Below are 12981 nucleotides of genomic sequence, written 5' to 3' on the forward strand. Positions count from 1 at the left end.
CCTTATTTTGTTACCATCGCTAACTGGTCTCGGATGACACCCTCTCAAAGCCTCTTCAGAGAGAGAGGACTAGGTCTTGAGAAGCAGGACCACAGAAGCTGCTCTCGTCATTGCATTCCCTTTGCAGTTTACGGCTTCATCTGTTTTTTCTTTTTTCAACCTAAGATGCTCATGCTTCTTTATTTGTGGTTAATTATGCCCAATTAAGTTTCTTTTCTTTCTCTACTAGGTTCTCGGAATTTTCCCAAGTTTTAGAGGAAAAAAATCGATTAGTCCCCTTTCTGCTGGTGCTCCCTGAGCCCTATGCTTGAATACAATGAGGTCACTTTGTTGAAGGATTAACTTTATATTACATTCTTGCAGAGTAGATGTATGTCCCTAAGGTACGACTCCCCCCACTGATGAAATAAATATACCATTCTTTATGATTCCTCCCTGTTACCCTCTCTGTTGATTTTCAGAAAGTTTATGAATAGTCACATATTTATACAACTGGCCAAAAGTATACTACTTATTTTTCTTATGGTCTGTAATAACCTATGCAAGGTTATTAAAGAGTATACAGACCCCTTTTAAGGCATAGTTTCTTATGTCATTACTTTATACAAGCAGGTCAAATTGCATCTCAGCCACAATCTCTTGCTCTTAACCTTTTTCTCTGATTATAAAAGTAATATATATTCATTGTGGAAAATTTAGACAATGCACAGCACAAGAGAAGGAAGAAAAGCACTTCAAGACTCACTTCTTAGAAATGACTACTGTTAGGCAGTTTATACACAGAAACGTTTTCTGTACGTTCATTTAAAAAAAAGTAATCAGGGGCCGGCCCAGTGGTGCAGCGGTTAAGTGCACATGTTCCACTTCAGCGGTCTGGGTTTCATCGGTTTGGATCCCTGGTGCGGACATGACACGGCTTGTCAAGCCATGCTGTGGTAGGCGTCCCATATATAAACTAGAGGAAGATGAGCACGGATCTTAGCTCGAGGCCAGTCTTCCTCAGCAAAAAGAGGAGGATTGGCAGCAGATGTTAGCTCAGGGCTAATCTTCCTCAAAAAAAAAATAATAATCGTATGGTATGCATGTTCCTGTATTCTGCTTTTTAACCTCAATATATATTATTTCAGTAAAGATTTTTTTCTTTTGTATTCCATTGCTTTTGAGGACTGCATCATATTCCATTCCATGAGAGTGAGATAATTTAACCATCTTCCTCCCTAGACATTTCATCTTCCAGGTTGTTATTCTTTTAAAGTAACACTCTTTATGGCCCCTCTCACTCAGTAATTGGCTTAATTTTTTCCCTAATCAGTGCAATCAGAGAAATCATCAGGCACCTTCAAATTTAATACCACAAGCTTTGTCTTGCATATCTTTAGTTGTTATCTGCATCTACAGCACTGGACGACGCCATTGTAATATTCAGTACATAAATTGAGGTCAGGTTAATAGATTTGAAAATATGAGCGTAGAGCAAATCATAAAGGCATGGGAAATAAATTAAAGGCCTTTGTCTTAAGTCTGAAATATTTCCTCCCACATAGTGTACTTCCATAGAGTAGATGCTTATTTTTCTTTGAATAATGAGTTTACTATATCTAATTCAATTACTCTTTGTGGCAACAGAATGACTTCTCGTCAGCTCCTTAGCTATTAGTTCCATATGATATTTGAATCAGTGCTTTTAATTGCAGATATTAAGTGTCACTCATTCCGCTGTGAGTTGTCCGTATGGCCAGAGAAACACATCCTCCCCCCAATACATCAGACAGTCGTTCAATTAACAACTGCTGGTTTCTTGACACAGTAGGAATTAATTTATTATGCAAACAACTGAAGGGGTGGGTCAACAATTCAAGTTTTATTGGTGGCTTAGCCTGAAAAATAAAACCAAGAATTAGAATTTTCAGGATGCTGAATTATGTCTTCAGATATTAAAATGATACATTTAATTGTCTAAAGCTATTTTTATGGCTAAACATCTTTGTTGGCAATTAGTATTATGAGTGGGAGATGAATGTGATATATAACGTAAACCTAGGTGCTTATTCCCGTCACTCTCATGCATTTCTTGATTAAATACCGTGGATTTTACGAGTAACAGCTTCCCCGCATAAAGGGTTCTATGGCTTTTTCTCTAGACGTCTAATTTGAAAAAAGGATTCTTCTCAAGGGCTTAGAAAGTAATTCATAAAATGGGAGGAATAATAAATATTGTGCCTTAATTCCTGTGCTGGTATTGATAGAGAGATTTGGTGCACCTGGGGATAATTTTGGTTAATTTCCACAAGAGGCAGGTTGAAAGTTTACTGTTTAGAATGGGGGAAGAGAGAGAAATACCTAAATCTCATACTTGCAAAAATGATTACATTCTCTTAAATGAAAACGCTACTCTATTAACAACTTCAATAAGCATTGCATTTGGGGAAAAATCTTTTTAATAAAAAGTTACCTGAAGTTCACTCCAACTTAAAATATACAAGTGAGGAAAAAGTACTTACTCTGATTTATGTGTCTTTGGGAAGTGTAATTATTGGCTTTTTACTCACCTATGTAAAACAATGTACTTTTGTAAATGGATTTCTGGCCACTTTACACAGCCTTTTTTTTTTTTTTTCCTTTTTTTTCTTACATAAAAAGTAAGCACTGTCAATCAAGGAATTTTAAGGTTTATTTCCTCTTTAGAAATGATTGATAGCCTTTTAGATTTACAAGTTGACAAGTTAAAGGGTTCTATTGGTATAATTATGTACTAAATTCACAGTCTTTCAATTTAAATGTCCTTTTAAAACCACAAGATTATCATACCTGTATTTTGAAAAGTGGGCCAGTCAGTTTGGGTTGGTATACAAATTGCTTCCATTAGCCTTGGGACCTATTTGAATTTAATACAGTTTTTTAAAGTTAGTAGTAGTATGGATCTTACTTTTAGAATTTAGGTTAATGGAAATGCATTGTAAGTAAAGCATGTGGCAACTTGTTTTCTAATGTATAGCTAAATGTCAGAACTACAAAGACTGTCTTTTTATTCAGTATGAGAGAAAATATGTGGTTGAATACTTTGGTTACACTAAAAAAGAAAAGAAGAACAAAACCCACCCACCCACCCATTACTTAGAGGATGTGGGGGATATGGGTAGAGGATGGAGCTGCCACCTTTCCTAGTCAGGTGAGGAAGGCTGAAGATGTTTCATATCCTGAGGAAGAATTTTGAAAATGATAGAACAGTCGTCCATTTTGCATCATGTTTAATTTAAGGATGCTTTGGAAAGGGTGTAGACAATGGGTACAACAAGGCCCATTGTCTCCAAATATTATTACAGGTTTGCTCTTCTTTTAGACTTTTTAAGACTTCTTGGAGACCCAGCTGCTCTAAGCTAGTTCTCCACAGAGGCTGGTCTCTTTCCTGAAATAATGTTGATGGTGGGAATCAGTCTGCCATTTTAGATGTGAGGGTGTTGTCTAAGGGCGTTTTCAATACCCATCTCTCTGCAGGCTCTATCTAGGGTAGGATAGGCTTTCTGTGCCGGCAAGATCCAGCCTCCCCTGCCCGCACCACACTCTTGCAGGCTTAATTGCCACAGAAGGTGCTGAGATACTGTATCTCCTGAGGTTCATTAGAGATTTTTCATTAAGCAAGTGCTTTTAATTCTCCTGCTGTTTATAATCTGTAGATACCCTCAGGCAAGCCCCTGAGCATTTTGACCTGGCATCTGACTAAAGTGAATCCTCAAACCTCACATCAAACACCATTTTATTTTCTATTTTCATTAATGTAAGGAATATAGAGTTTGACCAAAAGAACAGAGTTCAAGACCTGCTACTAATGTTCTTTTGAGCGAGCCACTGCCCATCATGGTAGATAGCAGAAGTAGATGGTGGGAACGTTCAGCAAAGGGATCATTCGTCAGATCATTTTATGGTCTAATTCAAAAGCATCAATTAAATTTTGGATTTCCAAGTTATTTCCACACCATCGGTGTTGCAAAGCGTGTTCTATTTTATTTCCTGACATTGTTCTAATTGTGTGCCTTCTTCATTGCAGCGCTCAACGAACCCACCATCGATTATGGTTTCCAGAGGTTACAGAAGGTCATTCCTCGGCACCCTGGCGACCCTGAGCGTTTGCCAAAGGTCAGGATACCTCCTCTTTGGGTTGTGGTCTCTGGAAACTTGGGCTTGGGTGATTGGCAGAAAACTTTGCCACTGATAAAAATTAGTTCATAGATAAGCAACTCAATATTCTTGTGCTTTGTGTGTTTGGTACTATAAGGTAAGCAGTAATAAAAGGAGCAAGCACTTATGTGCCAAGTGATGTACTTATTTTTACATACACTATGTCATTTATTCCTCTCGAAAGCCCTCTCAGGTTTGTACTATTACCACCTCTATTTTAGAGAAGAAAATAATCAAGCAAAGAGAGCTTAAATCATTTGCCCAAGGTCACACAGCATGTCAATTGCTAAACTGAGCTTCAAACCTATACAGCCTGGCTCCAAAGTCCATGTTATTAATCACTACATCATACCAGTTCTCAGGAGGGAAAAGAACACTGCTTTTCTACCTAGATGAGGATCCGTACTTATCCCTGGTGAAGCTAGAGCTCAAAAAGAACATTGGTAAATCTCGCAACTGGGCAAATAAGACAGAGCTTCTTACCTCCAGAGGCATCCCACCTAATTGGGAAATAAGGCACAAATGTGAGGAATTAAACAAAAATTCAAGACAGAGTAATAATATGTCACACACCAATGTGCCATTAATTGCCAATGCAGAAAGAAGGAAATTCACATTTATTGACTACTGTTCTGTACTTGTTGTCAATGTTGGGAGTATTCCTATCTCTGAACCCAGGAACTTGGGCCCTCTGTGGGAGAGATCACCTTACACAACACAGACAACTAATCATAACAGAAGGTAATGGATACATTTAACAAAAGTGCAAACCAAGTTCCGTAAGGACGCAGAGGAGAGAACAGTTAAATGCTAAATAAGTTCAAAGTACAGAGTTAGTAGAACTACCACTCACTGTTTACTGACAGCAAAATGGAATTTCATTTACTACGCAAGTGAAAACTATTATAAATTGAATGAGTAGATGAGAGGACCTCTCCTTGCCACGGTAAGTCTAGAGATATGTCACTTCTGGATCTGTCTCTCTTCATAAAACACTTAGAAAAGTGAAGTTGGCATCCTCCCTAGCTCGGCGAACTTCTTTGGGGGATCATCATCCCATCAAATCAAATCCTACCTGTGTACCTGCTGCACTGGGAGGCAAAGCCGCCCGTCAGAACAGGCTTCGTCCAGGAGAAAGCTGGCCCACAAATTCATGTACAGACGTGGGGGCTGGTGGGGTCGGGGAGGGGGTGCTATCTGCTCCAGGAAGGCAAGGGCCGTGGCAAGAAAGCGTCCATCCTCTACCGAGACCTCGGGGGAAGAACCACACAGCCTTCAGTCTCAACCTTCAGCTTCCCAGAACAGCCTTACTTCCCCTGAATTTTATTCACCTTGGTAAAAACTTCTAGAAAACATTTCATCTGAGGAAGAAATCATATAATGTGTCAGTCTGTTCATACCCTTGACTTTGAAAGGGGCCTCCGTCTTACTCATCCTTCTCTTTCACCCTGACTTACTTATTCTTGGTGAGCAATGAAATAATCTAATAATAATAGTGAACGGCTCTCTTCTTCCCTAGCATAGCTGTGAGGTGGAGAGAGTTACCTTTAGGTTCCTCTGTCTGGCAGGAACTTAGCTCCCATGCGTTTCCTGTGGGACAATAATTGGTAATTTTACAGCACAGCAATATAAACAATGTGTGTCCACCCAATGGTCAGTGCCTTGGGTGTCTCAGTGGTAGAAAAAAGGCATGGGTGCAATGCCAGATTCTTCCCATTGTTTCCATTTGGGGACTGTCTTTGCTTTGCACTGGCATTTGAAGTTTCTAGAGTCTGTTAAAAGGGACTGGAGAGTCAGACTGGGTCTGGTAGAACTCAGAGTAAGGGCACCTACTAGCTATGCAATCTGGGTCAAAATTCTTTCTTTCTTCCCCCCTCCCCCCAAATTCTTTACCTCTCTGTGCCTCAACTTCCTTCTCTGTCAAATGGAGATGGCAGTATTTCCTACTTCTTTAGGTTGTTATTTTAGTGACTTATTTAGCAGTCAGCAAAAGGTAGCTATGACTGTTTGCTAATTGCATTAGAGTGCGACCCTTGCTTCGGAGAGCTCATCCGTCCAATCTCTACAGAGCAAGACATCCTAATCCTGGTGACCAGTTGTGTATATAATTTATCTTCTGGGCCTCAGTTTCTTCATCTATAAAATGGGGATAATAATCCTCCCAACTTCATAGGGATCTCGTAAGGATAATAAGGGCTAATCCCATGGGTGCCCTTGGCACAGTATCTGGCCCACAGTTGCCACTCTATAAATATTTATTGAAAAGTGGAAGAGAAATCTTGTTTTAATGGTTGAAGTCTGAAGAAGCCTGGCAGTACTTTTCTTAATCATAAAGAAAGAAGAGAAATAGGAATATAGGGTTGAGTTTGTGTACTTACTTTTACAAACATTTTTATGGTTGCACATCACGTTCAGAAATGTTGAACAAATAGCACAGGCACGTGTCGCTTCATGCCCAGTGACCTGATGGTGAAATTCCCAGCCCCTTTTTCCTGGGTTTGGGAAGAGTAATCAAGGACACAATGGATTTGTGTGTTAAGGAAACACTCCACAGCTTGCATCTAGCCACTTGACCGTGCAAGGACTTTGGCTGGAGCCCACCCCAGGAAGCTCTCTGTGTGACTCAGATCAGAGTGGCTGTCCTCTTGGCTCTGAATGTTAAGGTGGAGCGAGAGTTCAAGAGCAGGGTCAGGAAGTGGCGGATGGAGCCAGCACAAGGTATTCCTGTGCACTTGGGGATTTATAATCCTGCTATCCATTGTTAGGGGGATAAAAATGGGCTCCGCCTTTCTTAGAATCATGGTCAGTGTTTGTCAAACAGGAGTGTTTCAGTGAGCCGTGGACCACACACCTTAAAAAACAAACTGTGCTTTATTAAACCCATGTGTTTGTGAATAGACAAAGCTAGATTCATACAACCACCCACATATTCTGTCAAATGAAACTGCTCCAAAGACCAAGCAGACAGCCTTCCATAATAATATGCCTTTGTATGCTGGCTTGTGCTTTCTCGAAGAACTTGTACATGCTTTGTTTTATTGGAGCCCCTCTTGTGAGAGAAGTCGGGAAAGCAGACATCATGCCCGTTTACCAACTGAGAAAACGGGAGCAAGCTGAAGCCTTCTCTGTAAATTATTTTATCTCTGAAAGTCACCATTAGTGATAGTTGCTGTACACACAAATTCAAAGTACTATAATTATGCTAACCCCAGATGTTTCTGGCCTTCCTTTTTCATATGCACGTGGAGAAGGGCAGGCTAAAGTTTTTAAATCACAGCATTCTATTCTGTTTCATACAGACTTGCCTTCCTCTCTGGATCCTGGAGGGAGAGAAAGGAACATGTGACTGACTTTGGGGTGAAGGTTGACTTGTCCTATAATATAGAGGTGAGGGGGATGGGGCCTGTGTTCAATCAAAAGCTCTGAGATGCTGAAATTCTTGGTGCAATCCATAATCATTGAGCAAGAAGCTCTGTCTATTTGGAAGGCCGGAGGTGTCTCCACCCCCTCTAGTTTGTTGGTTGTCTTCGTGAGTGGTCAGTGCGGTTGAGCGCAAGGGCAGTGAGAGCCGACCCTGAGCTGAGCCCTCTGTGTGTTAGCTGTCAATCCCTGGAAGCAGTAACATTTACTTCATGCCCACTGTGTGCCCCGTGTGGCTTTATCGAGGTTTTTGAAGAGCACAGAGACCAAGAGAATGGGTTCTCATGCCAAACAGACATAAATTGTGAAAACCAGATCTACCGCTTGGTGCAGTGACTCAACCTCCCCGTCCTCTGTTTTCTCCTTGGTGATACAGCTTGCCCCACTGTGTTGCTGTTGGGCGTTAGTGAGATCTTTACACAGAGGTCTCTGGCGTATGGCAAGGCTTCAGTAGTGAATGGGGCTGCTAATCCCTGCAAGGTGGTCCTCCCCATTTCACGAGAGTCAGAGTTCCCAGAGGGCTGTGGCGTGCTACAGCTTCTCAGCTGGCAAGTGGGAAAATTAAGATTTGAACCCAGGTCCTCTGGTTCAAAAACCTCACTATCATCACTGCATTGAGTTCCGACTTTTCCCCTAGATCCACAAACCCAAATAATTCTGTCTGGAGGTGATTCGCTTCTCTCTCCTGTCCCTTGCCTACACCTCACCTCTACTTAACCTCTCGCCAGCTTTCTCTCATTTCCCCACTGAGATAGGTTGGCATGGGGACCTCCATAGGGCAAACATGTTTGTTTGTTTTTTTTTCTCCAAGAGCCAGTCCCTCTTTTAGAGAAAATAAAGCAGTTTGAGAAAAGTAACAAAGGCAGCATTTGTGTATTTTGCTTTATGGAGCTGAAAATATCTGGTAAATTGATCCAGTGGGAGTAATAAATACACATTACTTTATCTTGTTCCTCATGTCCTATACCCCTGAGCCTTGATAGAACAACACCACTTAATAGACTTAGAAAAGAGTAATTACACTCATTGGTTGTGTGATTTTTCAGCCCTCCCAGCCCTGCCTGACCTTCTAATTTAGCTCACCGTGTCTAACTAATGCATTTATATTCATCTTTTATGAAGCATGTATAGTACAGAATTGACTTGAGAGCCTTTTTCAAGCTGTCCTCCCAGGTTTGCAATCTGGTTAGTAGTAAGGAGGGTGGGAACTCTCTATCCATCTCTATCCATTCGCATATCTGGATAACGCATATACATGGCTCACAGCGTTTTTTTATCCTTTATGAAACATAATAAAAAGTATTTATTACATTTTTACTTTAAAGCTTTTATACATTCTAGCATTATTTACAGCTAAACATGCAGGCAAAAGATGCGAGTGTTTTAAAAATGATTACTGTTAATGTTTCTGCTTGTCAGAAGTGCTTAAATTTTCCTGCACTTTGTCTAAAAACTTAGTACTGTTGCCTTTTAAGAACAACACATTTAAAAGATCTTGCAAGTCAGATTTGCAAACACTGCTGACAGTTTGTGATGAATGATATTGCAAAATTTGCAAGATGTTCGTCATTTCACACAGTCGACATATTAAGGAATGGATTAAGAAATGCGAAACCCCTGTGGAAAACAACCATCCCAAACAAAAACCCAAACAAACCTCAACCAAACCTTGAACCCAGAGAGCACACACACCAGAATCTCTCACCCGGGTTTTCGCTCCCAACTTCCCACTCAGCCAGTGGAACCCAATTGTTCTCAGTGCATTTTCTCTCACCATATGGTCTCCTCATTACCATACACTAAGAGTCCATATGGGAAACTTGTGAAATGAACTGTATTCATTTTAACTGCCAGATGAGCAGCCTTTTGCTTTGCAAGCTTAGCTTAAGTCATCTGCTGTCTTCTTGTTGTTATGGCAACACGGCACCAATAAAAAATTCTAATCTACTGTAAGTGATCACGGTATTTTAAGTGCTTGCCTATAACTGCCCTCAAAGGGGAGGAGGAGGAGGGGTTATATCTGTCCAAGGAGCAAAGGGTTGTTCTTCATTCCAGCAGGTGTCAGTAAAGAAGCTGGTGAGATGGGGGTGAGGTGCCAGGATGGCCCTGTAGTAGATAAGGATTGTAACGGATTGCAGAGGGATGGATGGTAGCAAGGATGGATTACAGACCTTTTGGGTGGGTCTAGAAAAAACATTGAATGTCAAAAACCAGAGTGCTTCCAGCAGACACGTTGCTCTGCTGGTGTAGTGAAGGCAGCCGTGAATAAAACTCAAGGTTCTGAACTACACAGACAGCAAATCCTCATGGTAGCTTCTCCTGCATTGGCATGAGAAAAAAATCTCAGCTTCCATGAGCCTGCTCTTCCTGCACATGGGAATTAGTCATTTCCAACACCATGCTAATTAAGAGTACCTTAAAGTAATGGAAGTAGGCAGCAGCATCCTTAAATATAAATCATTTTCACCTCTGCAGGCCATATGATATGTTGCATCTCTGTCGCTCTATCTGTATTGAAAGTGAATGTTTATAGTCTCAGTTCATCAGTTCACATTAGCCTCATGCTGAATATTTAAACACAGAACAATTTGAACGCACCATGAAGGAAGACAGTGGCTGCACTTTCATTTGGAACAGCAAGGGCTCATCTAATAATAATTTAGTAAATCAGCCATTTAGTGGCTCGGTTGTGCACTGCATTGTGCCAAATATTATTCAGTTCAACTGTACACTTGCAGAATTGAGATTCAGGCTCTAGTCACAGGCACTGTTTTTGCTCAATGGAGAGACGAGACCCAAAACTACCCTCCCTAAAGAGTGTTCGTGTTTAGTGATTTATCATAAATACAGAGCTGGGGCAAAATAAAACTGGAGTCGGCTGTATACAATGTATTCTAATTATGCTTTTATTGTTTTGGTATTTATGCAAAGACTATCAGTAATTCAAAACCTGCACTTGCATCAGTGAAAACACAAATAAGAAATCTTTGCATAACCACATTGCCTGTTAGCAGAAAAGGGGATGACTAAGGGTTTCACAAAAGGATAAAGAAAAACTCTACATCTTTATCTTCCACACTGTGACACTGGCCACTCTCTCATCTTATTCATTCATTTATTTTTTTTAATTTGAGGAAACTATTCACATTATATCCAGAAACCAAAGTCACTGTACTCAAACAAAAATACAGAAACAAAAGAAGATCATGTAGTATATTCAACTCTTAGAAAAATCACGCTGGAGTTTGATTCCAAGAAACATTTTGTCTCTGCATTCTCTTGTCAAAAACACAAACTGTGGAATGCAGGACATTTCCCTCCTCTCTCCACTGTATCTGCCAGAAAATTTACAGGCAAATTCCACTTCCCCATTTTGATAATATGCTCAGTTTTAGAGGCTTGGTGTCCCCTACTGCTTATGCTTCTTTTACCAGGGGAGTTTAGCCTAGATCTGTACACCCCTGAAATCGCGGATAGAATCAGCTGTGTTTGTGTATGTGTGTGTTGTGAATATGCATGCACACATGCATTCACATAGCATCTTTCTGGGGAAGGAGATTGTAGTTTTGTTTTAAAAACCCATGACTCCCATAAAAGTTACAATTCTCACTTCTTTACATGATTTATTTTATCTTTAACTGACTTATTTTGCGTAAGTTATTCTGTTTGTCATTATTGTATCATGCCCATTTTAGAGACAAGGAAACTGAGGCTCAGAGAGGACAAGTAACTGCTTGAGCTTATGCGGCTGGTAAATGGAGGTTTTCTGCCTCACCAGACTTCCTCACCATTAGCCCGTTCTGAATCTTTCACAGTGTTTTGCAAATAGGATTCCATCTCAAACAGCACTCAAGGCACGTAATACACATTGACTCTAAGAATGCATATAATTTGCCAAAGTTTTCTGGAAACTAAGTGAGGGTTATCAATATTATTGCTGGCTATATGTCTGCTGAGCCAGGTGGGAGCGTTAACCCTGCTTTACAGATGAGGAAATGGAGACTTGTGTTTACAATGCTAATAAGTGGCAGAACACCGATTTGAGCCAACTCTATTGGACTCCACAGCCAGTATCCCTAAGTACTGCCTCCTAAAATTAAGAAAAAGGAATTTTAAGAAAAAAGGCAATTTTGCAAACCAATCCTAAAAAATCCTCAAGCTTGGCAGTGAGGAGTGAGTGGAAGCATAGACTGAAGTTAGCTAACAACTGGCTGAGCCAGGCGAAAGTGGCAGCATGCGTTAAAAATACGCACCAACAAACCTGGGGGTAATTCTCCTTCTCTTTCTGTAGCTGCAAAGTCATTGTCATAGGGACTGGTGATAACAGCTACTCCAGTAAATGAATTCTGGAACCTCTTTCAAGTTCTTTTTTAGCACTGAGCGCTTGATGAGGGGGACTAAGTTTAACCTACTTCATATCACACTCTGCTCGTTGAATATAATTACTGATTAGTTGAAGAAGTCACAGGAGAAACAAGGGGCTCATTCATTTCTGCCTACTGACCATCCAACATCCTGCTCTTAGAGAATAAAACCCTTAGAAACAAAGGTGCTAGGAGATCTCCAGCCTCGCTCACTATTTTCAGCCTTGAGTAACACTTCAATTAAGCATTGGAGTAATAAGAACCAAGCCCCAGCAGTCTCGAGGCAATGGATTTTAATTGCAGTTCTACTCAGGACCATCTGTAAAGCTTGGGAATCATCATTTACAGATACTGTTCATCTAGAGGTCCGTGTCATAACTGATGATGTTAACAATTTAAGAAGCAAAAGAAAACTATATTTTTGCCTCCCTTGGATAGCCTTAAAGTACAACATAGTTCCAGCATGCACATATCACTTACTCGAGTTTAACTATATGTGCTTGTCCAAAAACATAAATATACACATACATTTGTATACACACACACCAAACACACATACAAAGACATATACATATGACAATAAATCTCTTTGTTTACTCAGTGGTCCTTTTACTTCAAATTAGATATTTATTCTCCTTTGCCCTAGGGAAAGAGAAGGCACAGTCAAAAGGCAAAGAGAAACAGAAGTAGTTAATTTTTGACTTTTGTGTTTCTAAGAGCCCAGGCCTTGGTAACTTAAAAGATTTTCAAGGGTAATTTTGACTCTAGGCAGTTTTTGTTTCATGTGCTGACTTTACAATCTACCCCTGAAAAAGGCACCTCTGTCCATGGCCTTCTCTTTAAGCAGAGACTTTTATCCTGATCAGAAAGTCGATTTCCAAGGCCACTCAGCAGGACCTAACCCAGAGCGTCGGTCTTAAACCAGTACAATGAATTGGAATAAGAAGAGCCGGCCAGAGGTTACCAAGTTCAGCTCTGTACCTCCAAGCAGGTCATATTCACAAGGGTGCAGACACCATTT

The 12981-nt window shown here is 40.5% G+C and overlaps 1 protein-coding gene across 5 annotated transcripts in view; it reads left to right on the top strand.

Moving 5' to 3' along the window:
• Positions 1 to 12981, top strand: part of EBF1 (EBF transcription factor 1) — a 381707-nt gene that overhangs the window by 342813 nt on the left and 25913 nt on the right. For all 5 annotated transcript variants that reach the window (XM_046668002.1, XM_046667997.1, XM_046668000.1 and 2 more), the window contains exon 11: positions 4046 to 4134. In XM_046668002.1, the coding sequence (XP_046523958.1) occupies positions 4046 to 4134 (89 nt within the window). The remainder of the gene's footprint in view (positions 1 to 4045; positions 4135 to 12981) is intronic.

The sequence above is a fragment of the Equus quagga genome, chromosome 7 (genome assembly GCF_021613505.1).
Source record: "Equus quagga isolate Etosha38 chromosome 7, UCLA_HA_Equagga_1.0, whole genome shotgun sequence".
Classification (NCBI taxonomy): Eukaryota; Metazoa; Chordata; class Mammalia; order Perissodactyla; family Equidae; genus Equus; species Equus quagga.